Below are 25,576 nucleotides of genomic sequence, written 5' to 3' on the forward strand. Positions count from 1 at the left end.
TCCCAACACTTTTCACCTCCTCACACACAGACTGAGCATTTAAAGCACAAGATCAATGATGTGCTCTAACTGATGTATGGTGACCAAGCTTCCTCTGATACACATATTAAATACCATAAATGCTTTCCCATTAAATTACACAGGGGGAAAAAAAACTTCTGCTTTGATCCCACCTGTAACTATTCAAAGTTTGTCAGAGCCGGCTCTATCTTAATAAGAATTTGAACATCACGCTGCTGTAGTCCTTTATCTGCTCTTTTAAGACGAATGATTTCGACACATCAGTGGGGGGACATTCTCAGCAGATCGCTCCACTAGATTGTATTGTTAAACCAAATACGGTTCAAAGCTGATGTTTCTACGCCTTCGTTTTATCATAAAGGGATGGGGGTGCGATTAAAATACCAAGCTGCTTATCTCAAGTCAAACTCCGCGCTCCTCTTTGTTTAATTAACAATCTGTGTAAGTGCACCATCTTCCAGCATCAAATGGGCGCTTGAAGTCATTCCGAGTGATTTGAAATTGCATTAAACTATGATGGATTTCCAGCCTTAACAAGTACAGAGTGAGATAACATGTCAAACAAGCAGGAGTGCATTAGCAGCTGTCAGAGAGTGCAGGGGCTTTTGAAATCAGACATGCAGGCATTGATTTTCTCCTAGAAGTGAGGACATGTAGAAGATACAAACGGCCTCTAAATTCATTTATCTGGATGTTTGGGATGTTTAGATGTCATTTCATTAATAGTACATTCATTACTACAGCTCGTTTATGAGGTCGCACGCTGATTCAGCCTCTCAAGGCTGGCTAACCGACTCAAGCATTTGTATTTTATGCCTAACATATTGCACTTCCATAATAGTATTAACTGTGGCAACGCACAAAGAAGTTTAATTTGAAAAAGCGTCTCATTAAAATGGCCATATACTGACTTTCACTGAAAGACGCCGAGCTGAAAGGCAAGACCATTATACCCTATTGTGTTCTTACATTCTAATATGCTTTCAGCGCTCTCGTTCAGTTTGCCTCTCTGTGGTAAATAAACCGGAGAAATCGCCTCGAACCAAACCAAACGCAGCCGTAATTATTCAGTTACACATGCAAGTATGACAGCTTTTCTTAATCTGCCAAGCAAATGCTTCCATTTGACTGAATTGTGGGAATTTAATGGGTTTGTTTACAGCTCCGACAAGCAGCAGCGTGGATGTTTTTGTGCTGTAGTGAATAATGGGTTTTCAAGTCATAAAAGCAACAATATAGCTTAATTTTTCCACCTAACAAGGTTAAATGGACTCTATATTAGAAAAGATAAACTAAAGCCAAAGAAATGTGCAAAAAAAAGGGGAAAAAATCCACACGGTCTCCTTTTCATTTCCCGTATTTTCCATTATCTTGGGTGTGACAAGTGTGCGATATGAGCTTGTATCTGCCTGTCATTTAAAACACTGATTTAAGATCAGGAAACAAGGAGAATGTCTAAGTCACAGGGTCAAATTTGGATTTTCTGCATGTAAATTCACACTAAAGTCTGAAGGATCCAGGTGTTTAAGCTGACATCAGGATGGGCTGTTTGAGGGTCTCTCCCACTCCACTTGATTCCTTACTGGAAGACACGTCCCCTTACTGGGAAGCTTCTGAGTCTCTGCTTTGTCTTGAGGAACGTCTGTGGAAACAGGCGCATCACCATCTGCGCCATTCACCGTGCCGTAAGAGGCAGGCGTGTATTGTTCTTGTGACAACGGGCAACTGCTTCCATCCACTGGGTCTGAATTCCCAAACTCAAAGATGGAGTTTCTTTCACCAATGTCCAGTCCAAAGCTCTCTAGCATGTCCATTACTGATGGCGTGGATGGGCATGAGGGGTTCTCTTCCTCAATGAGACTCAGCGTTGGCAAGATGTCCACCACCTCTGCCATCTCCATCGGCTGGATTACTTCAGTGATGCTGGAAGGTAAGTCCTGTTCTCTGCTGTAGGACTCCTGTGTGTCCAAAGTTGGATAGTCCACTTCCAGCTGTGCAACAGCAGCAGGCTTCAATCCAGACTCCATTAAAGCACTTCCAGATCCCAAATCTGACTGGCCAGAACTTGCCAAGTCTGCAGGCAACTGAGTGGTGATGTCTACAGGGTACCCTCCCTTCACGACACCCTCCATCAACACCAGCGCAGCCTCTGCAGGGATAGCTGGAGCTGAGACCTCAGCGGTGACGATGTTTGGCGGAGTTGCACTGCCCGAATTCTCTGAAAGGGAAGCAAGAAGAAAATAAGGTCGAGAAAGAGAAAGTATTTATCTTTGTTTTAAAGCATCATTTGCTCTACAAATTACACTTAATTCTTGTAACAGCAGTTATTATGACAGTGCAATGGTAACAGTTCATTGTAATATTCAATTTTCCCTCAAGTGTTTTGACTAGCAGACATATCTTCTGTTTTGCCAAGTATAAATATCCGCAACTGCTTTCTGCTGCTGCTTTTCAGATTGATCGAATAAGATTTAAACATATAATTAATCTTATAAATAAAATGATCTGGATCAGGTGACCCTGAATCCTCCTTTAGTTAGGCTACTGGGGCTTCCCGTGATGCTCTGAATTTTTCTTCTTCACTCACATTTTTTCACTCACTATGTGTTTATACACCACTCAACATTCAATCATTAGTTATCATCAATCTCAGGCTCTCTTCCACAGCAGGTCTTAGAAGGCAGTTGATCCATCCAGTCATTTGTCACAACTTTTACATTTAACATGCAAACTTTAAAGGCCATTATAGGGGCAAGTCAACAGATTTTAAAATTATGTAAATAAGTAATTAAATTCATGTTAAATAATGTTTTTGTGTATTCAGTGCTACATGTGTACACTAGCATGACTGCAGTACCTGTAATGGCTCTCTGTGCTAATCGATGGGGCCATGACAATCGGACAGTCAAACTCTCCTCTTCCTCACCATCAGGACATGGTGGTGGGTCTCCTCCCATCACCAGGCCTAAAGGCACCGCCCCCACCCACTGCTTGGACCGAACACACTGTAGACAGTCCATAATCCAGCGGGCATCCCTCCAGACCACATCCAGACGCTAATGAAACATAAAAACCAGGCAGTAGAGACAGTAAAGCATTTGTCTCTAATTCACTTTCATTATGAAATCTTTACTTTACTTTTTTAAATATAATTAAGTCAACTGAAATGTGCATTTGGCAACAGTGGAAGCAAATATAAACCACGTGTCACAGGATCTCACCTGTGAAAGCCCACTGATGTGGTTCAGCCGCTCCCGGGCTTCCTGCACCTCTTTGGTCTCCAGCGCTTCCCGTAGAGCCTGCTGGGCAAGGTGAGTGTCCAGCTCCAGCCTTACCCAGGCCTGACAGTACTGTGAGAGGAAATCCCGCTCATATGTCCAGAAGTGAACTGGGTGACAAGCCAGAGAGGAGAGGAAAGACAAATGACTTCATCAAAGCCAGGAGGAAAAAGCCACAGAATTTATCAGTGCACTCTACTCTAGCTTTAATGAGAGGAGAACAGTGAACTGCATTAGACATTGTGCCTCAGTGTGCTTTCTACATATCTTTGCAGGGATTTATTTAACATTTAAAACTGTAGTCTCATTTAGACTACATTTGGGTCCCTTTTCTCATCACTGAAACACTCTGCACTACCATTGTTAAATAGATCCACTGGATATATAGTTTTCCACTTACCCAGCTCAAAGATCTGCAGAGGCATGGTGAGGCCGGGCTCCTTGGTCCCCACCAGAGGCCAGTAACTGGAGCTGAAGTCCTCACTGGGAGGCAGCAGCAGCAGCATTGACAGGTTATCCCCAAACTGAAGCAACTCCTGGGTGTACACGCCGTACTGATACGCCTGTGAGAAACACAATTATTCAAATATAGATGAGAAACAGAAAATCCTTCCGATGGATCAAGAGCTAGTGCTGATAAAACAACATAAAGCCGACAAAGAAAATCAGTTTAAAAGATTATTTCTCTTCATAATAGTCTGACAGAGAATTTCAGGTGTTTCAGGTAAATATGAGGTGGCTGGAAAGTAGTGTTTACCCTGTAGAGGGGGATGTTGAGCTTCGTCAGGAGATGTGTGACTGCTGCTCTCAGAGACCTGACGAATTCCTCCATACTGCTGCTCTCCATCGTGCTCTCGTCCTCAGCGTCCAACAGACTCTGAACACCGCCATTGGCTGCAGTGTAAACATGACTCTGAAGCCACGTCCACTCCTCTCTGCCACACAGTAAAAACACAGTCAACAAAACGGGCATAATAAGTAAGGAGAGAGGTCCAAAAACAATCCAGTATCACTGCCTGTTGAAGCCCTAACATTTGTATAGATACTGCACTTGTTTGTGCAGATCATTTAAAATAGTATATCTTTTTCAACAGTTGTTTTCCAGATAAAGTTGTAAAAATACTGCAATAACCTGATGAACGTCAACATAGTCTATCAAGAGACTGACACAGATATCACCTGGTCAAGTTACGTTACCTGGTCACGTGCGCGTTGTGCCGAACCCGTGTGTGGCAGAGTAAACTGGGCAACCTCTGAGGCACCAGCACCCTGATCTGTTCCACCGAGCTACACAGTTTCAGGATGCCCACATACAGACCCGGCTGGGCCCAATGGAGGCTGTGCCTGTGAAAGGACAGCTTCTCCTGGAGAACAGAGACAAAGAGATACGGTGCAAAAGAGAGAGAAATGTTAAGATCTGTTAATAGGATGTAAAGCTTATGAGACTTATTTCCCCCTGCCTCACTATGTGTTGTTAGCTAATTCAGTTTGGGGATCCCAAATTAATTTCAGTGCTTTTTCAGGGTTAGCAGCACAGGAGGTAAACTAGTGGCTCAGTAAAACTCAGCGCCCAATGCGCTATTGTTGAAAGCCGCTGCTGGGTGCGACTGTTTTCCTCTCCTCACCTTGAGCTGCTCAGCGAGCATGTCCATGGCGGTGGGCTCAGGCAGCAGAGGCGTTCTGCTGCGGTTCTTTTCCAGGCGTGCCAGAGGCATCCAGTGGAGCGGGGGGTCGGGGGGGCTAGAGCAGACAAGCCAGGGAAAAATGAAATGCAACCACATGGAACCACCAAAGAAAAGGTCGATTCATCAAGAATAGCAAAGCCAGTACCCCACCAACAACCAGCTGACAGGCTGTATAACCCAAAGATATTGTACAGCATGACTTCCAAACATGCCCAGCTTGACACCTAATTACGCTACCACCGACTGCAAGCAAAGGTCATTTTTATTTGTGTGATAGAAGTTTTTTTTCCTGGTAAATTCTGAAACTATGATTTCATGACGTGCCAGATGTTTTCAGCAGGTGAAAAGCCTGGACAGCCAGACAGGATAGTTTAGCACTTCTACTATGAAGCCATGCTGTTATAATAAATGCAGTATGTGGTTTAGCCTTTACCTGAAAAAGACATAATCTGGACCAGAGCACACTGCACATTCCTCTAAAACCTTTTATATATGGTGCAAACTGTCAATTCCATCAGCACTGATGCAAACTAATGCCATCAGACATGCAGGCGTTTGATCTGAGTGCTGATGGTGCCTCTGCTCTTTAGTCCAGAGGATGTTGTGTCCACGTTCTCCAAAAAAGATTTTTGCATTTCACCACCTTCACCTGACAGCAGAACAGTTTTTTCGCGTTGTCTCAGTCTATTTTAAATGAGCTTTGTGCCAGAGTAGACAGAGGCATTTCAGAATCATTTTCAAATACGGCTTCTTTTTGCATGATAGAACTTTAACCTGAATTGTGTGGATGCCAAGTGCGTTCACAGACAGTGATTTATGGGAGTGTTTCTGAGCTTATGCAGTGATTTCCATGACGAATCGCATCTGTTTTTCATGCAGTGTTGCCTGAGGGCAGATTTTCAGTCTTGTCTTTTACACACAGAGATTTCTCCATATTCTCTGATAATATACAGAACATAATATGAGATCATCAAAGTCTTTGCATTTTAATTTCAGAACATTATTCAGATTTCTTTTCATAATTTCCAGATACAGTTTTTTACAGAATGCTGACTACATTCCCATCTTTACTGAGAAACTCTGCCTCTTTAAGATGCTCCTTTTATACCCAGTCGTGTTACTGACCCGTTACTATTTAACCTAATTAATTGCAAAATGTTCCTCCAACAGTTTCTTTTTACTTTCCCACCCCTGTCAAAATGTCTCAGTTTAAACATATGTTTCCTGTGTCTTCTCACGTATTCAGTATGGGTTTATGGGATTTTCATATTCTTGCATTCTGCCCTTATTTACATTTTCCAGGGTTCTAACTTTTCCAAATTGTGTTTGCCCAATTAGTTTAAAGCCCTTTTGGTGCTCTCTGCCCTTTTTCTTTGACCTTTTCTTACCTGGGAGTGTTTGGAAATTCCTTCAGAGTGACTAGCAGTACGTTGCCCTGCCGATCCTTCAGGGGTTCATAGTAGATCTGGCCCAGGTCCACTGTTCCCAGAGAAGACTGACATCAGAGAGGTGGACAAGAGAAACCAAGGATTAAAAAGTATAAGTGCATTGGAGATTAATTCAGCCAAACAGGGGATCTGTGGGCGCAGTTGTGTAGCCGGACAGAGGAAAGCATGGCAAAAATAAGGAAAGGAAGAGGAGGAAGAGATGTAAAGAAGTAATTAAAATAGCAATTAACCCATTTTGGTGCTTCTTATCTTAACAATAAGCTGCTTAACTTCCTACCTGCAGCTGGGAAACAGCTCTTAAAATGTTGTGTCTGTTCTGAAGGAGGGAGGAGGGAGATGAGTGAGCGGAGGAAAGCCCTTGCTGTAGCCAGGGCACTTGCTGCCATGCACAGGACAGCTACAAGAAAAACAGAACACCCAATTTAAGCAGAAAAATCACACTGAGATTCATTTTCTGTAAATATATTTAATATTTATGAATTGTGATCATTCAATTACTTGTACAGTGAGTCAACAAGCTTGTAATTGTCAGTACACACATATACGTAACAGTTCACCTTGGCAAGCCAAAGGAAGTCTTGGGTGATGGAGGTGGAGCAGCACTGGATCTCCACCAGTGGGATCTGATCTTCGGCTGTGACCAGGATGTTATCCTTGTGGTAGAACACAGTCGCCAAGTACACCCCCCTGACCGGATCAATTTGAGAAAACGCAGATAACGTCAGAAAAAGTGCACACGCTGCTTTCAATTTCACAAGTCACCGCGGACCGCAAAATTACAAGAAACAATAAAAAGCATTGCCTCCGGGGGGAAAGTTTATAGCTGAAAAAGATCAATTTTGTGGCTTGACAGCAATTTATTTTTTGAATCACCCAGTGGATTTTCAAACACTTATTACTGTCAAAGCAGCTTATAATCCCTCAAGTAAAGCAAAAGCACAGAGGCTGGTTTCATAGACCAACATGACAGTCCAGTAGGAAACATGGTCTCTCTTTTTTAAATTACTCAGGGGTCCAAACACAGTCAACTTCTCTCTGTTCACTACCAAAGTTTTCTTTTTTTTTTTAACCTTCACTGTGGTTCATATTCATGAACATAATCATGCAGCACGATCTTTTGTACTTTGCTAGCTTCTGATTCTGGTGAGTGTGGTCGACGGATCGCTTGTGGGAGGATGAAGGATTTATCAGTCACCTGCCACTTGCCACAGTCCAGTGATTACAGCCACCGTTCTGTTCAAAAGACCTTTTTACTAACAGCTACAGTGGCTCTAATGTGACTACTGTTCTCTGCAATAACAGTAAGAGATAAGGCTTTTCAACTTTGCAGCCTATGCTGCTCTAATGGGATTGCATTTAATCCATTACTTGTGATACCCTCAGGGCACAGTGGGATAGGTAAGAGAGACTGAGCGCTACCTCTGTAGGAAACGAACAAACTTGGTGGCGGACTGGAACAGTTGTTTGATGCCTCGAGACACTGACAGACGCTTGCTGGGACTCTGGGGCTTCGAGTTCTCTGTGGAGAGGAGGCGAGGAGGATCAGACTGGATGAAATTCATTTTATCTCCCAAAATACATTCACTGTGCACGCACGACACTTGACTGGGTGAAGGCAGGGAAAAGACTTTTCTCTTTGTATTTAAAGGAGCTGACATCTGTAGCGCATGCTGCTGATATAAATGGTGAGAAGTAGAAATAAAATGTTGTCGAGTATGCACATTAAAGGCAAATAATCTGATTTTCTGACTGTTTGCACACATCTTGAACGGAAAACACAGCTACTTTGAACATGTAAACCACCACAGTTAAAGAACACAGAATTAATATTTTCTTTAGATATTAAATACTGGCATGGGACAAAATGTAAGAAAGTCCCTGAACAGGTAGAAACAATAAGCCTAACAACCCCTCAGTATTTGTATAGCGCTTTACTAGTCCCTAAGGACCCCAAAGCGCTTTAAACATCCGGTCATCCACCCATTCACACACTGGTGATGGCAAGCTACATTGTAGCCAGAGCTGCCGTGGGACGCACTGACAGACTGACGCCACCGGGCCCTCTGATCACCACCAGTAGGCAATGAGTGAAGTGTCTTGCCCAAGGACACAACGCCCGAGACTGTCCAAGCTGGGGCTCGAACCGGCAACCTTCCGATTACAAGGCGAACTCCCAACTCTTGAGCCACGATCGCCCACTGACAGCTCCTTAAACACATCACAAAACTCCTACATGCATACTACCCTATCAGTATATAAACAAAATTCAGATAAAGATGTTGTATCTGACAAAACTGACTTCTTGAAATCAATTTTTTTGAGTTCTGGGAGAAAATATGAAAATGTCTATGCTGACAGGCTAGTAGGGAGCTCTTTCCATTCATTCATAGCGTTAACCTCCTAGGACTTGGCGTCCACAAATGTGGACACATTTTGGGTTGTCTAGACCAAAATAGTAAATTTTGCTCTACAAGGGTCTGATATCCACTTACCAGGACATTGTACTGCCACTGTTTTATCGAAATTTAAAATGAATGTCCTCATATGTGGATCTCATTTTTCTCAGCAACAAAAATCAGGTTAAAATAAATAAATAAATAAAATAAAAAAAATCAGGTAATTCTTTGTTTTTACATTCATCAGGTCCCAATCAGCCCAAATAGCAAAGAGAAATTAAAAATGCATGCCATGAAAGAGTTCGGGTCTTAGTAGGTTAAATGAAAAAGCAGATTGTGCAAACAACTTTAAGAACAACTTTGCATTCTCTTTTACTATAATTTCAAGATGTGTTTCAAATTATTTTTAAAACAACATGAACATCTGAATACCACACGAGATTCTTAAGGCAAGGCTGAAAATACAACACATAAGAATTTCAATAAAAGCTCAATTTTGTGCAAGTATAATTACACACACACACAACGGCAACAACATGTGCACTTGGACCCAATGCACCAAAGCATAAAAAAACCAGAGGTCTCACGTTACCTATGCAATATCCTCTAAGATGCGACTCCTTGGCATCTTCCAGCAGCTTCCTCACGAGGGCCTCGTGATTTCTGAGCTGTGACTTTACACCAGCGCACTCTCTCCAACCTGCACAGGACAGGCAGAGAGAAGCAGATTGTGGCTTTCACTTCTATGCAATTAGGAAAAACAGCTAAGACAGCAAGAAATAATTTGCAAGCGACTCCTGAGTGCTGCTTTTTTTTTTTTTTTTTTAATCTTTTGGTGATTAGGAAGCGACAGCGTCTCCATGAGAGACCGTCTGTATGCTGTGAAAGTTGAAATTGAAGTTGATTCATTGTGACTCGCTCTAATCATGTATCTATTTAAGCTGGGGGTCTTTTGCGTGTGTGTGTTTTTAAAGTGAATCTTTATTTATTTATTTAATTTCTGCTCACTTCCATCTCAAGGTTGACAGAATAATTCCTACTGATCTTATACTGGGTCTTAGTGAAGCCCCTCAATCTCAAGGTATTAACAGCAGGCGGATGGGGATTCTGCACCCACCTGTGTGTGTGCATATAGTAACGTATAGAAAGAAACTGCCTGAAGCCTGAGTTTTGGGTTCAGAGGGATTTCTTATCATGATTGATATGATATACTGTCTACTGTAACAGCATATGTGACAGAAAATAAGGAAAAGCACAACAAATCTCCTTTACGATAAATTGGGCAATCTATTACACTCTGGCTGTGATTGTTTACTGACCAGTGTTTGCTTTGACATCAATATTTTCAGCCTTTATTCCCCATTACAAATCCTTGCTTGGCAGCTCTGGCTTTTGTTAGAAGTAGAAAGTAACAGCAAGTAAGCCCAGCGATAGGGGTGGGTGGCGTCCAAGAAAGATTACGAGCCAAAAATTCAAAGTCAAAGCAGCACGGCTGCAAGGCCCATTGACTCGTGTTGCCGTCTTTAAGTCTCCACGTTTTAATAACTCATTAATCTACAAGCCACGAGAGGATTGGACTTCTTTCACATCGAGCTTAATGTCAGCTAAGTAATTCTATTACACTGGGACAAAGAGGGAAAGAATGGAGCTCTTTCGAAGCTTCAAAATCCACATTCATCAAAGTTGTGTAGTTCTGCACACTCACTGGAGGGGGCAGCGCTGGCTGGAGTGGAGCACTGAGGCGGGCCCCATCCTTTCACGTTGTAGGCGCTCACTCTCACGAAGTAATGCACTCCCTGTGTTTGGAGAAACAGCAGACCTGCCAAATTATCACCGAGCATTAACCAAGAAGCCATACGGCGCTCTCATTATTAATTCATCTGGTTAAAGTGAGCCTGCTGATAAGTGTACTCTTATGAGAGGTGGTTCAGTGCAGAAGATAGTGATGGAGGAGCAATAAACACAGTGTGTGTGGGTGCAGAGCTGCAGCACGTGTTTTATACCCGTCTGCTTGATTATGTGCCTCTGAGAAATTACAGGTGTCAGTTTCTGTGCGTGTCTGCAGCATCTGTGCATTTGCAGCTGTTATCTGTGGTTGTGAATACGTGTGACTATGGGCGACTTACTGCCGTCAGCCCCTTGATAACGTAGGAGGGGTTCTTGGTCTCTGTAACTTGGGCCGTGCCGAGGATGCGTTTGAAGCTGGCCGAGGTGCTCCATTCGACTGTGAATGCAAAACAATCCCACAGATAGATTATTCTCTGGCTTTGCTCAAAACCCCTCGTGAGGGATAACTTAAGGATGTGAGTGTTTACAGGTTTAGGAACTTGCTGCATCTGGGCTTAATCTATTCTTGGCCGTGAAGCATGACATTTATACGTCTATAAAACCGACCAGCAAAAACAGCCTAAACTAGATACTGTGTCAGCCGGCTTAAATTACTTTCAAGACTTTGATTAAATTGCACCAGTAAAGTCTATACTCCATTAATTTCCTTATCTATCCATCATGAATCGATCCATTTTCTGCCCCACATCTAACTGACCCTTTTATCTACCCATCCATTCAACCAATCCTCCATGAAAGTCTTCTTGCCTGGTTCTCTCCCTACCTCTGTAGCGGGTGATGAGCCCCACCGTGTCCCCCTCTGGCTCTTTGATTGTCACAAACAGAGATGATGTGCTGGTCACCAGGATGGACACATGACTGGGGGAGCCCGGGAGCTCTGCGTGGAACATTGAAAAGATAAAAATCGGGTTAAAATGAGCACGAGTAAATAACCGAACAAATGCAGACAACCAAAGTACTGCACTGAGTTTTACAGAATATCACACTGCAGTAAACTTGATGACAAAAAAAAAACACACACAAATAAACTCCGGAAAATTTATCACATCCAACAGATATCACTGATAACCACTAGTATATTTGTCCTCTATCTTAGAAAGACTACATATTTTTTTACACTAGCTCAGCTAAGGTTTTCTTAAATAGGTGATCACGGCAACCACAGACTGATGTCTGACCTCGGCCTATGGTGAGGTCAGCTGGTGGCAGAACACACACTAACAGAAAAGGAGATAGATACAGTAACGGCTATTATTCTCGTAAACATAAAAGCTATTTCTCCATGGCTTTTATTCCCACACTGGTGCTTTTTAGCGCCACAACCAAGCATTTAATCTTTAACCATCTGACTGGGTTTGCCAACAGTTAAAGAAAGGTTAAAAACGAGCACTGCATTAGCAGCTGGCTACTGAAAAATGATATGCAATCAGACTGTTCCAGACTGATGTCAACCCTGTAGGGCCAACTGTACCATAGACAGACTTTATTAATCCCACACTGGGGAAATTCACATGTTACAGCAGCACAAGGGCCAACAAGACAAAGTGAATTAAACTGTATTAAAAACAGAAAAATAAATAAATTTAAAAAAAAAAAACAACTATATGCTTCTACTATCTACAAATGGTTGCTGTATGCAGTAAATACACTTACAAATTTTGTGTATTTGTGCGCTATTTATTTACATCATCATTAAATCTTTCTCCTGAAAAACCTAAATAAATTGCACAAAAATACCAGATTTTGTGAAAAATGATGCTTGAATAAACATTCCAGATTCAAAAACTTTGAATTTTGGGGCCATTATTTCATGGCTCAGGCTTTACAGGGTTGAAAATTGTATTCCCTGCAGACTCTGTGTTGTTTCAAGACAATCTTGGAGCTTTTTATTATCACAATTGTACCTTAAAACGCTGCCAGAGTTTGATGATTAAATCTAATTGTGTTTCAGTTTCTTCAGCCTAAGATGTAATCTTGAGTGAAAACATTACCATAAGTAAGTCACAGTCGTCAGACAAAAACACATCCATATTTTATATTTAAAGATGCCATCCGGCTCTCCTACCCAGCGAGATTTACAATAAGAGTGAGTTTAATTTCACTGCACATGAAAACAAGCGCCGGGGCCTGGCTGCCCTTACAATAACGCTGCGATAATAAAACAGTCAGAGAGAGAATTGGCTGTGCTTGAAAGAGAAATGAAACGAGAGCTAAGGAGAGACGTTTATAAAGAGCTGTTAAAGTTGGTACAGCGGGGAACATTGCAATATAAATCTGAAAAAAATAAGACAAAAAAAAATTAGCCCAACAGAGAGCCAAGAGGAAAAGGCTTGAACAGGTGGTGCAGAGGATGGTAAGTTGCCCGATGCGTCGACGCGTGATTCGCCGAAGTCTTGAAGGTTTTTGCACGTGTGAATTTCTACTGAAATCTACAGCTGTGAGGGTTTATTTGATACAGGCAGCCAGTGGAGGGAGTGCAGGGAAGGAGAGGATTTGAAAGGCTGATGACACGGCAGTCTGCTGAATGTTGGATGGGATGAAAGAGGCTAGAGGGAGAGTTTTAGTAAAACTTAAGCAAGATGTTGAGCTGAAGACTTGATCACTGCCGTCTTGTCAGCAGTGGCGGGTGGCTTTGTAGAGTTAAATTGGCAGGAAAGTACTGCGCTGGCTGCAGAAAAAGTTTTATTATGAGAGCAGAAATAAAGAATGAGAGGGGAAAAACGAGCGAGAGTTCACTGAAAACAGAAAGAAAACTGATCTGAGTTTGAGTGCTAAGCAGCGAAATAGTGAAATACCACAAGCTGACCGCTGACCTGTGTTCTGGAAGTTCTCTCTCATCCGATAGTACAGCTGCTGCCGCAGCCTCCAGAGCTGGATGTGCCTCTGAAGATCAGCCTGTGCCTGAGGGCCTGCCCCGGCCTTTTTCGCTAACTCCGTCTTCCTCTCTTCTGTCCGTTTATCTGCCAAGGCCACCAGAGCATCCAGCTTGAGTGCCCACTCCGCTGGTCGGCACACTGAGAGGCACAGGACGAGCACACGAAGCAAGACAAAGGGCATAATCTGAATTAAAGTCCAGCCGTACAGAATCTGATTTTACACCATTACTTTTGACATTTTACATGAAAAGACTTACAAACAGGGTTGTGTCTGGCTCCTGCCTTTGTCAGTACATGAAGCAGTGGGGAATTGTGGGTAAGGGCAGCCACATCCAGGGGGACCAGCCCCTGTTCACTCACTCTGTTCACCCCTTTCTCCCGGTCCCTCTCCCAGTCCCTCTCTTTTTTCTCTCCTTTCTCCCATACGCCTCCGCCTCCTCCACCGCTGCTGCGGTCTCTGGACAGAAGGCTTTGTACAGCCAGTGTATCCTCATTTTCCACTGCCTCCCACAGGGTCTTGTACTAATGGGGAGCAGGAGAAAGGGTGCAGGGCCACGGGAGGGTAGGCAGGTGGAGGAACGAGATAGAGAAAGAGAAAGAGGGATAAGAAGGATAGAGAGATTTATTTCCCGCAGTAAAAAGAAGGGAGCGTTAAAAGGGAGAATGATATCGGACACAAATCAAATCATAAACCAAAGGTGCCTCGACTGATGCTTTATACAGGAGCCTCCTGAGACCAGGAAAGTTTGTGAATTGCTCTTATTATTATATGAAGCAGCAGCAGGAGCAGCTCTATATAACAGAGGGTGCTTGAGAGTGATTTCCTTTTCTGAAAGCATTTTTTCCCAGTGTAATGTAATGCCCTGTGTAGTGGACGTTAGGGAATTTCTCAATGAAATAAAAGAAGACTGGAAAATTTTAATGCTGAACTTCAAGAATTCCGTTTTTTTGTTTTGTTTTGATTATTTTTTAAAGCAGATGTTAAAACTATAAATTTCTACCTGCACACACAGTGTTTTTGACACATACTCAACAAGCTCAAAAATATTTGAAAGGGACCTGGGAGATCAAACTATGAGCAACTGCCAGTGTGTGTCAGGGCTGTGAGCCAATCAAGAAAATCAATTAACCAATCCCTAAATAAACTAATCGCAAGCTTCAGATAACTGCCCATGCACTGCATACATGACAACGCATGCACAGTTCACAGTTCAAAGTAATCAGTCGTTACTATATATTTAGCCTTTGTGCAGCCGCTCGGTTCGTAAATAGAAGGGATGAAGAGCAGACGTTGTGGGCTTCTGCGCTCACAGCTATAGCTGTGTGCCTCTCTTTGTGCCGCCACACAGAGCCAGTAACAGAAAGAGAAATGTGTTTTAAAATACCCAACCGGAGGCTATTTCTGCAAGAGGTTTCCTCCTGTTAAAAGGGAGTTTTTCCTTTCCACTGTCGCCAAGTGTTTGCTCATAGTCATTTCATTGTTGGGGTATTTTCTGTATTGTTGTTACATCACAATGTAAAGCACCTTAAAGCAACTGTTGTTGCGATTTGGAGCTATGTAAATAAAATTGAATTGAACTGAATTAAAAAGAGGGTATTTGCAGAGATTTGGGTTCACAGGGATTACTTACACATATGCTGACTACAACCACGTTTAGTGTGCGAATCTACCATTTAATATATGAATAACATATATGACAGAATATATGACAGGAAATAAGATAAACCGAATAGGTCGGCTTTAAAGCTTACAATGCTTTGTCACAGAGGACTGATTTATTTTCTGAAACTAGCTTTGATTTTTTTTTTAATCTCTTGCTCCCATAAAATGTGGCTGTCAAACTACAGTAGGAGTCAGTTTGACGATGGTGACAGCCTCACACGTGAGACATCTAACAATGAGTCTGCTCGCCTATTGGAATACCCTTGAGAGACACGTGTGCACAAAATGTATTGTCAGGTCTCAGGAGGTTAGTGACACAGAGATAGCGTGTAATGTCAAGTAGAGATCTCATAGTTTTTAACCATAACAGAAACCAAGGCAGATGACATTTCAGTCAACGTGAGCAAAGCTCCCTTTCAGAATGACACCTGGATATCTTACAGCATCTGCAGACTTGCTGGGGCGTTTAGGCGCATCCAAGTCGGCGGCAACAGATGACTCTCCACCCCCCCTGAGTCTGAAGGACAGGTTTCTGTAGATGCGTTTGGGCGAGACGGGACCTAGAGAGCGCCGGCGCTGTGGTGGGTTCCTCATGGATACAGACATGACAAGAGAAGAACGTAAAGGTCTGAAAGAGGACAGGCGAGAGCAGGAGAGGATGTGAGCTACGTGGGAACAGGGGATGGTTGAAGAAAAGGTTGGAGAGATAGTGTGAAAGGCTGGAGGAAAAAAAAGAGTTTAAGAGTCCAGCTTTAGAGCCAGATAGAGAGGAGAGAGTAGTAAAAGATAAAAGTCAGTGGAAACCTTGATTAAAGAATAAGGTGAGAAATACAAAGAGGGAAACAAAAGAAGAACACACAGTCAGACTTCATTGTTACAGAAAAAAATTGATGCTGACTTGAAGTACTGAGCAAAAGTACTTGTGTTGTGTGGGTGGATAAATGGATAAGAGTTACTATTCCTGTACAGACTAGATGAAAATGCCTCGAAGCATTTATTTTTGTGCCTTGCACTATTCTCCCCTTTGTTCATCTTTTTACCCGCGATTATGTGACACGGTTTTATTCATTCTGAATGGAGTTTTCCAGCACGCGAGGCAACAGACGCATCAATCTAATTAGTGGAAGAATGGAAGGCAGGATCGCATGGAAGAGCCAAGATTCTTTCCTGCTAATAAACTCGAATCCGCTCCCATCATCCGCATGAAGATGAAAATCCATCACCACCGCGGTAATGATGGTTCATTATCAATTCCATTGGCTTTGCGTCATTACAGTCAGTCACTTTTTTGTGCATGAAAATCTGTCTTGCAGTTTTTTGTTTTTAACTTTGGGCACTGTCTGAAATTCCCCCTCCTCTTCACTCAGCAGGTCGTTTTCAGTGCCACTTTCTGTCTATCCTCTCTTTTCACCGCCCTCCAGGTTAAAACTGATCTCGGTGCCGTTTTGATTTGCATCGCTGTCCTGAGCTTATGATATCAAAAGCATCTTTGTGAAAGCGAGACACTCAGACCCAGGGCTGAGCATTGGTGGCGGTCCTTGTCTGAAAGCAAATACTCCCCTGGTTGGTGCTACCTGAGGACAACACCCGGGGCCTTTGACCACGATGACATCTGAGTGACACGTCACGTCGCACATCACAGCTCGCACAGTACCTGCACTGTCTATATACATGGATGCGGGACTATAGGGGTAAAAGCAGCTACTGTTGTTGGTACAGTTTCCCCAGTTTGTTTACTGTGCCTTACATCAGCTGTGGAAAGTGCTGAGGAGTCATTTAGAGAGCCGTAGTGTTTGTTTGTGTTTTCTTTTTCTTCTACTTTTTTCTTGAGTCTGCCTGAAGATAAGGCAAAACAAGAAAAAGTGTTTGCACATGTTCAACCTGCAGTCTAGCAAACAGTGGTTATGTAAGCAGGCTAGAGAGTAAGATGCTCCAGTCTGACCCATAAACAGAAAGTATACAGTAGATTCACTGTGGTTTTATTTCATGTCTCAAACTGGGGGTTTTTTTCTTACCTCTCTGTACTGTGGCCAAGAGAGCAGAGTGTGCTGCATATTTTGCAAAAGTCTTTCCGGTTTGTGAGTTTGCTGTGGCTGTATGGAAACATTTGATGACTAACATTTCAGATCCCCCAGGAAGTAATGCAACACATTTGCCTGGGTCTTCAGTACTTCCACTCCACCAGGTTGACTGGTGGAGTGGAAGTACTTCACAACTAGGGGATCAGACTGGGACACATGAATTTGTACGAATGAGGCACAAAGAGTTTCAGTTTAAGGGCTGTTGTTAAAACATGACTTCACTTTGTGCCTGCACACTGAAGTTATATGTGCTTCTCTGATTATTCAGCAGCAGGACAAATTAAAATGAACATAAACGATCTTACAGGCTATGTTTCAGAGTAAAAGTTTCAATTTGAAAACAGTAACAGAAGGCAAGCCTATTTTGGTCTATTTTGAGAAAATCTATAGGTCTTATTAAAATAAAACTTTAAATATATGTATAAAAAACTTTGCTATATCATATCTAGCCAACAGGTGACGCAATGTATGCCACATTATAGCCACAAAAACAGCACAAATGATCAAACATCCAAAGTTTAAGTTCCCGTTTCACCGAGTTAAAAACATAACTGAGTTTTCGGGCTCTTACCGTCACAGGGGACTTTAACGGCTTTAATCGGGCTTTCCTCCGACGCTGCCGCGATGCTTCAACATATTTCACTGTATTTTCATAAATGACTGCCTGCTGATATCTTATAATCCATGGTAGCGGTTTCGGAAAGTTTTCACCTCTGAATGAGGATGAAGCGCACCTGAGCGCTACAGACGAGAGACAGACCGGCGAGCCTCCCACAGCCGACGCACACGCACATTTTCCCCGTTCCGCCCACTTCCGATCTGCGATCATTTCTCTGAACCAAACTTTTTTTTCTCCTTTTTTTGAGAACATATTTAGAAGCAGTGCTGCGTCATAAAAACACTGATAGGTTTACACGAAGTGGCCCGTTTATTTATTTGAATATTTATTTGTAGTAAATGAGCTCAGTAACAATATAATGATCCAGTGCTGTGGTTTAAACACTCTGTTTAGGTTTACCGGGTGATGAGCTAGCGCAGATCCTTGAGTAGATAATCCTAGCCAGCCAATTCACTCCTGTGAGCAGTCAGTGAATTGATGATCCCAGCCACTACTGAAAATAAAAAATTGTTACTCTAAAAGTTGTTGCCTCTGTGTAACAGCGTGTTGCAGTGCAAGGAAGCTGGTGATATGATCAAGCGTAGGCTGAAGATAATGGACAAATTTATAGAGCTATTTTTTGATTACCACAACACCCCCATTAATGGCTTTCGCAGGGGCAGAGGAAGTGGTTCGAGCCAAGGGAAAGAAAGGCCAGGCAACGGTGTGAAAACTCTTCTCATGCTATGTCCCCCCCACTTGTGCTCAGAAAGGAGAGAGGAATTGTTTCCAAACCATTTGTCTTCGCCCTGAACCGCCCCCTTGAAGTAAATGTAAAGCAGTTGTCAAATAAAGTTGACAGATTATGCATCCTGTTTACCCGAGCAGCGAGAAAGGCTCTCCTTCTCTTTGTGTTATATTTGCCTCTCTCAGGGGGCAAATAAAAAGCCACAGACTGATGGATTTAGCTCCTGTCCTGGCACAAATTTATAAACCGATATCTTGTCTGACTCTTCTCAGTCAACCAGAAGAAACAAAACCCTCTGACCACTTCCTGCACACACACACAGTCCCAGCGCAGTAGCTACACTTCGCCTAAAATATGTTTGCTGGAGCGCAGCACATTTGTCAAAGGTTACATATATTGAACTCTGACAGGGTTTTATCTCTCTGCACACTCATTTACACCGTCACTGAGAGACAGAAGCGCGGAGTGCTGAGCTGGCCACACGTGTGATGCTTTGATGCGCACTGAACTCTGCTTAAAGAGAAGCAGAGGGAGATTATAAATCGACATGTCGGTAGTAGCTGGTACTCGCCCCCACACACCTATCATCACACAGTGGCTCAGTTACCCAGAGGCTTTTGTTGTCATGGTGATAACCAAATTGTGGCCTTCACAGCTAAATGATACTCAGACACACGTCTCAGCATAACGATCAGCTAAGATATTCCTTGGAGGGTAAATTGGTGTTGATATATAATTGTGAGGCTAATTGTGCATGGATTTGCTCAAACATACACCATCAGGCTTCCTCTGAATGTTAGAGACTGTTGATTTAATTGGACTTTTAATATTAGAGCAGTACAATGTACTGAGCTCCAATGTTCATCAGCAAGAAATATGGGACCTAAGCAGCTGTTTCATGTGATTTTATGTTAAAAAAAAAAACAAAAACAACAAAAAAAAAAACAAGCATGAGTGTAATGATGAGGCAAGCATTTCCCATAACTACACGAAATTGAAAAGTTCCAATAACTGCAGCAAAAATGATCATAGCATTTCAGATAATTATCATTATTTGCCAGAACATTATCTTCATGCACTATTGTTCAACACATGGATCTTTCTAGTAAAAAGAGTGAAATAACAACCAGAAAAAAGATGCTTGTATCTCATCTTTTTTTCATACATTTACATTAAGTTATTCATATATAACCAGTTTACAACTATGGTCATGTACTTGCACTATTCCAGAGTTGTTTCATTTGCATTTTTATTATCATACATAAAAATGCATTTAAAGATACCAGATAAATCCATTAGATCATCAACTTTTTGTGGTTTTTAAATAAGGTAGGTTACCTTTCAACATAACACTTGCTAATATGAGTAAAACCACTCTTAAAGATATTAATATATTGTCCTGTGTTATCTTTTTGTCAGAATTTGGCCTTTTTTTTGTTTATTTTAAAACCAGCACTTAATGTTAAGGTAAATTTTGAAGGAGGCTTCACAGGAGAATTTAGTTATTTAATAAATATACATTTTAAGTTTTTGTATCATATATTTGTTTATAAATATCTATTTTTATAGTATCATTATAATATTAAAATGTTTTACATTATAAATGCAGTTTTTATTAGTACAACAGTGTTTGGAATTATTTTGGTAACCTACTGTACTGTAATGTTCAATAAAGTTTGGGGTTTTGACTTTAGCCATCATTTCTGCACAGTTCTCGTCTGATATATATTGTCAGCAAAGGTTAGTTTATGGTTTATTACACATATTTTGTGGTTATTAGAGTTTGTCAATAGCATTTGTTTTAATAGAAATCTTCAAAAACATCTGTTTTTAAGGAAAATCATGGCTAGTTAAGTTATAAATTAACTCTAGCTAGTGCTAACAATATAGTTAGCATGTAGCGCTAGGTAATTTATAACTTAGCTAGCCATAATTTTCCTTAAAAACAGATGTTTTTGAAGGTTTTAAGAGAAATCTTCAAAAACATCTGTTTTTAAGGATATTGTGGCTAGCTAAGTCACAAATTAACTTTAGCTAGTGCTAACATTATAGTTAGCATGTAGCGCTAGGTAATACAATAGCTTGCTAGCACTCTTGCTCGCCTGCAGTTTTGTATAAAAAGCTGTTGTGGTCTTTCTGTCTGAACAGGCGAAACAAACAGAATGACAAGCAGGGATATAGTTTGCAACAAGATCCACTTCAGACATGACCCAAAGTGGAGTAGGCGCCTTGGGCCTGTGGAGGGAGGCGGGCTGCTGCTCTGTGTGGCCTGCCTCATTGAAATTATTGACGATGAAGACATAGCAGTGAGAAGAAATATATTTATATACATCTCCATGTTGTAGCTGTTTGCTGTGGCTTTACATTCTCTTGCACAACCTTTAGGAAGGATTGGGAAATGTGTATGAAAATTGCATTATGCTGTTAATTTCCCTTGATGCTCAGCTGGAGCTTTATTTACCCTCCTATATCTCTCCTCCTACACACTTGTCTGTGGGATGCAGTCTGTGAGGAAGTCTTCTGCCTTGTCCAGTGTAAGTGGAGTGCTGAAGTGTTCTCCGGGGGCTTTGAGAGAGCTGCTCCAACAGGACCACAGAGTCTGTCTGCATTTTACAGCCAAACTATTGGGTGAGAAATAGTAACACATGCAGCAGATTAGAAACAGAAGGAATGTCTAGCAAGGGCAATTGTGAAGAGCTGGACTTTCACCTCTCACTTGCTATCTCTCTAAAGGTGCAAACAGTTTTATGCTAGGTAGGCAAAATCAGACTGGAATGCACTTAGAAAACAAGGAGCATCAACAGTACTATTGCAGTGCACAGACCTTCAGTCAGTACTGACAGTCCTAACCATCACTGGCTGTTTTCTCACTAACTCGAGCTTGATTGTTTAACATTTGCACTCCTTGAAGCTAATCACCACTGTGTTAGTCCACTGTTGTATTGGTGGTGCAGTCACATTACAGCTTTTCTGCAAGGTCAGGCTGAACAGAGAGAACAATTGATCTTAGCAATCAACCAGAACACGATACAGAAATATTCACACTACTGGACATAATAGTTTTTGCGTTGATTTCATAAAAAAAAAAGAAGATCCATGCCGATAATGCAGTTAACCTTGAGTTTACTACTTTTCTTTTCTTTGGAGAGGTGTGCTTGTCATCGGTAGTGTGATTAAACCATTATACTGATTTGTGACTTTGATGTGATGCAGTAATTTGGGCCTTAATTAAGTGCTGTATATGTAACCGATTTTCATTTTTAATGACAGCCACATTAAATCTCATTTCATAGATGGAATCATCAAACTAAGTAGCCACCAAAAAAAAGATCATTAGCATGGGCTGCAGGCTAGTGGACAGCTTTGCTTTTAACTATGACGGGGATTGGGAGCCACACTCAGTTTCACACCTTGGCTCAGGCGATTAGAGGATCATCAGGGGGTCCTTTTGTCCCTCTGTGGGGGGTTACTCCCACTAGGTTTATATCTGGGACTCTCCACCATTTGACCTTAGAACTGAAGAAGCTTCTCGGATGAGAGGTGAAACGTCTTCAAGTAACTTAAAGAAGTCCAGACGCTTTTCTTTGCAAGCTCCTTTGACTAACTATGACGGGGTTTCTGAAATTATTTCTGAAATGTTTGATTTAAAGACACAAAATACGAGCTATTAACAAAAGTATAAAACATATAAAACTATCAAGACTTTCATTATTTGTGATTTCTTGTTTGCATTTAAGTTGTAGCGTAAGTTATTTCGACTCCTGTACCGTGAATAATTCTCTGTGTCAACATATCGGATGACATGACAGCAATAATTTTTGAGGATCTTTAAATATGGAATGAGTTGCCGTGCCGTGAAAATCCCAGTGGAGCCAGTAAGACTGTTAATATATAGACCTGCATTGTGTTTCATTATTCTCACAACACTAAATTACTGACTCCTCTATTGCAAATGTTACACTGCTGTAATTGAACCTCTGTATGTTTTTTTAATGCTAGATCATCCGAGGGTTTTATTGATAACTTCCTCATTGGAGGATTATTAGGTTGCCGCATTAAGTGCTATGTTGAAACCATTTAAGCTCTAATCAAATTAGCACAATAAGAGGATGTGTGGCAAAATGCTAAGCCATAAAAGCTCTGACCAATCTGACAAGACGTTAAAAGAGCTATTAGAGTTCTTGTGGGATTGTCTGCATGAATTGTGCTTCTCCATCTGAGCATAATCCAATAAAAAATATGCCTTACATTCATCACTACACTGAGTTGGTTTTCTTTAACATGCTTTTAAGATAGTACTTTATCTTGGATGTCCAGCAAAGCTAATGCAAGGTAGAGTACCCTGTACAGTATGATCAAATAGATCTTTATTAGCATGAAGCCCCATCTAATGTCTCTGTAATTTGTATTTTCTATTTTGTCCTATTTCATCCTTTTTTTTTTGCATAATGACATTAAATTTCTTCCTCTTGTACTTCTGTGCAGAAGCAAGAGTGCATGTGGTTTTTGAAGTATGCCTTTTAAAATCTGTTCTGTCATATCTTCTCTGTCCCCAGGGATGCTTCAAACTGCAGAGGACCCTGTAACTCTGGAGAAGGTTGACCAAGGTGAAGAGATGCCTCTTTCTGGTTTGGTGATGTATGCTTGTGTGTCTGTGTGTGCTCAGGAAAACACACATACACACTCTATGTACAGACTCGTGCTCACATTGCACTCACGCAAACATAGATGGAGGCCTTCTATGCAGTTGTTTTTGTGAACGCATACACACACACACACAGTCAGTGTTTTTTTGTTTTTTTTGGAGGATACACATAAGCCTTCTTGCTGATAATGGTCAGGGCTGGTGGTTAAGGCGATCTTTGACTCCACATGGAGGCTTTGACGTCATTCCACGAGTAGATAATCTTTCACTGCTACTTCTTCAAAGCTGAAATGCGAATTTCTCTTTGTACTTAATGAGTTTATTTGGGCAGCCAAATGCAGATTATTCTGTATCCTCAATCTTGGCCTCGTGGCAAAGTCTCACTTTCAAACACTCAGACAGATTTTCCCATTGCAGCCTTTCAAAAATGCTAAAAATAAAATTTTTTAGTAAGTCCAAATTAATTCAGTGCAATTCACTTTTATTTTATTTATATAGCGCCATATCACAAGAGCAGTTGCCTCAAGGTGCTTTATATTGTAAGGTAAAGAACCTACAATTATACATGAGAAAACCCAAACAATCATATGAACCTCCTATGAGCAAGTGCTTTTGCAACAGTGGGAAGGAAAAACTTCCATTAAACAGGAAGAAACCTCCCGAGTCAGGGAGGGGCGGTCATCTGCCGTGACCGGTTGGGGGTGAGCAGATGAAGACAGGACAGAGACATACTGTGAAAGAGAGCCAGAGATGAGTAATAGCTAATTAAATGCAGGTATATAAATGCATCACGAGTGAAAAAGGTAACTGAAGAAGAAACACTCAGTGCATCATGGGAATCCCCCAGCAGCCTGGACCTATGGCTGCGAATCAAATGATTTTACGGGAGCTGTCTTAAAAATGCCCAAGGGACTGCTTTTCTGTAACAGTTAGAAGAGTACTTAAAATGTGACACTGCATTTGGTTTCTGCACAGACAATGTGTAAAGCACACGTTTTGTAAATCACTTGAACGCTATAAATAATGCAGTCATAGTGTGAGGAGATAAGAAAGAAGGAGAAAGAAAGCCTACAATCTTCACAGAATTGTTCAGCTTTGCAGTTACAGCTTAATGAGAACTTGCGTTGTAACTGAGAGGGAAACCGATCCATTAAACACCCTGAGATGTTGCATCTATTGCAGTTTATTTATTTGGTACACTGCCTTTTTGATATGACAGGGTAGGGCTGTTCGATATAACGATATATATCGGATGACAATATAAAAACATCTATCGTTTCAGATTACGCTATCGTTTTTTCGTGGTGTCGCAAAATAAACTGTTTACGGCAATATTTTTTCGTGGTTTTGATGGTCACTGTAGTGGCTATATTCATTTGTTAAAGTTCTCTCTTTCTCTTATATTTAATATAACCACACTACGGACGGACAAGCGACTGTTTTTGTCGTTTGCAACCACGACCGTAAAACATTGGCAGTGGCCCCGTCGTCCGCTTGTTTGTTTTGCATATTAACATTTCACAATAAAGCTCAAGATCCTGTTGAGACTTTTCAAAACAAAATAAATTATGTGAAAGTGCATGCAGAGTTTTTACAGATGAGAAGGAAAAAAGATGCGTTAGGTACTAAAAAAATAAACCTTAGACTCAAACGTTAGAACAGGCTTTTCCCCGCAGCACGCCGTGTAATAAATACAAAGAAAACGGCAGCCGTTACAACCTATACCTTCATGCATCTGTTAAAAGTCTCAACTCCATGTACACAGCGCCCAGCTGAAAACACTTCACGCAAGTCGAGCTGCCCGAGATTCACAGAATTTACAGAAAATGTTAAATTTTTGTGATTTATATCGTTATCGGGATGATAGATATCTTATATCGGGATATGAGATTTTGGTCATATCGCACAGCCCTATGACAGGGTTTAATATATGTCACTACTGTTTGGATAACGCTTGTATAACACCCAATAATGGAAATATACCACAACTCGTAGCCTGTTGCACACCAGTGCACATCCTTTAATGGAAACAGGTTCTACTTGCATACGTATCATTATGTCTTGCACAGTTTTCAAATTGAACTTGCCCCAAATGTTATGTTTAGTTTGCAGTATGGGACTTTTGCCTTTCCCCTTTGGCAGGGAGAAAAGTAACACAAACATTCTCCATACGTACTCACGACAATGCTAATCCCTGTTTGTCCATCACTTTTTTTAGACCTTAAAAAAAGGTTCCTAAACCTTCCACCTAACATGATATTGTTTTCTAGCACTACTTATGCCCTGAGC

At 41.5% G+C, this 25,576-nt stretch overlaps 2 protein-coding genes across 6 annotated transcripts in view; one reads left to right on the top strand and one right to left on the bottom strand.

Annotated features, from left to right (window-relative positions):
- Positions 1 to 262: 262 nt before the first annotated feature.
- On the bottom strand, positions 263 to 18,097 carry LOC120742503 (ankyrin repeat and fibronectin type-III domain-containing protein 1-like). Its single transcript, XM_040045840.1, has 19 exons — positions 17,868 to 18,097; positions 15,657 to 16,019; positions 13,810 to 14,074; positions 13,490 to 13,690; positions 11,440 to 11,553; positions 10,955 to 11,052; positions 10,534 to 10,624; positions 9,421 to 9,528; positions 7,852 to 7,951; positions 6,990 to 7,119; positions 6,710 to 6,829; positions 6,373 to 6,479; positions 4,925 to 5,039; positions 4,497 to 4,663; positions 4,057 to 4,234; positions 3,700 to 3,862; positions 3,243 to 3,409; positions 2,879 to 3,077; positions 263 to 2,239 (listed from the first exon to the last, which is right to left on the bottom strand). The coding sequence occupies exons 2-19, from the start codon at positions 15,819 to 15,821 to the stop codon at positions 1,557 to 1,559; spliced, it is 3,171 nt and encodes a 1,056-aa protein (XP_039901774.1). The 5' UTR covers positions 15,822 to 16,019; positions 17,868 to 18,097; the 3' UTR covers positions 263 to 1,556.
- Positions 18,098 to 20,295: 2,198 nt separating this feature from the next.
- LOC120742501 (meiosis inhibitor protein 1-like) overlaps positions 20,296 to 25,576 on the top strand; it is a 61,747-nt gene continuing 56,466 nt past the window's right edge. For 4 of the 5 annotated variants that reach the window (XM_040045834.1, XM_040045835.1, XM_040045837.1 and 1 more), the window contains exons 1-4: positions 20,296 to 20,382; positions 20,791 to 20,948; positions 21,147 to 21,270; positions 23,199 to 23,249. In XM_040045834.1, coding sequence (XP_039901768.1) covers positions 20,805 to 20,948; positions 21,147 to 21,270; positions 23,199 to 23,249 — 319 coding nt within the window. In that variant the 5' untranslated portion in view covers positions 20,296 to 20,382; positions 20,791 to 20,804. The remainder of the gene's footprint in view (positions 20,383 to 20,790; positions 20,949 to 21,146; positions 21,271 to 23,198; positions 23,250 to 25,576) is intronic. The other variant, XM_040045838.1, reaches the window with a different exon arrangement.

The sequence above is a fragment of the Simochromis diagramma genome, unplaced genomic scaffold (genome assembly GCF_900408965.1).
Source record: "Simochromis diagramma unplaced genomic scaffold, fSimDia1.1 OVJJ01000150.1, whole genome shotgun sequence".
Classification (NCBI taxonomy): domain Eukaryota; kingdom Metazoa; phylum Chordata; class Actinopteri; order Cichliformes; family Cichlidae; genus Simochromis; species Simochromis diagramma.

Bases quoted from the DNA above. Each gene is read 5' to 3' on its own strand.
- LOC120742503 (XM_040045840.1), bottom strand. From the start codon at position 15,821: ATGTCTGTATCCATGAGGAACCCACCACAGCGCCGGCGCTCTCTAGGT. The intron at 6,830-6,989 runs GTGAACTGTTAC...TTTTTCTTGTAG, and splicing joins ACTTCCTTTGGCTTGCCAAG to CTGTCCTGTGCATGGCAGCA. The intron at 2,240-2,878 runs GTACTGCAGTCA...CTTCCCTTTCAG, and splicing joins AGCACAGAGAGCCATTACAG to AGAATTCGGGCAGTGCAACT.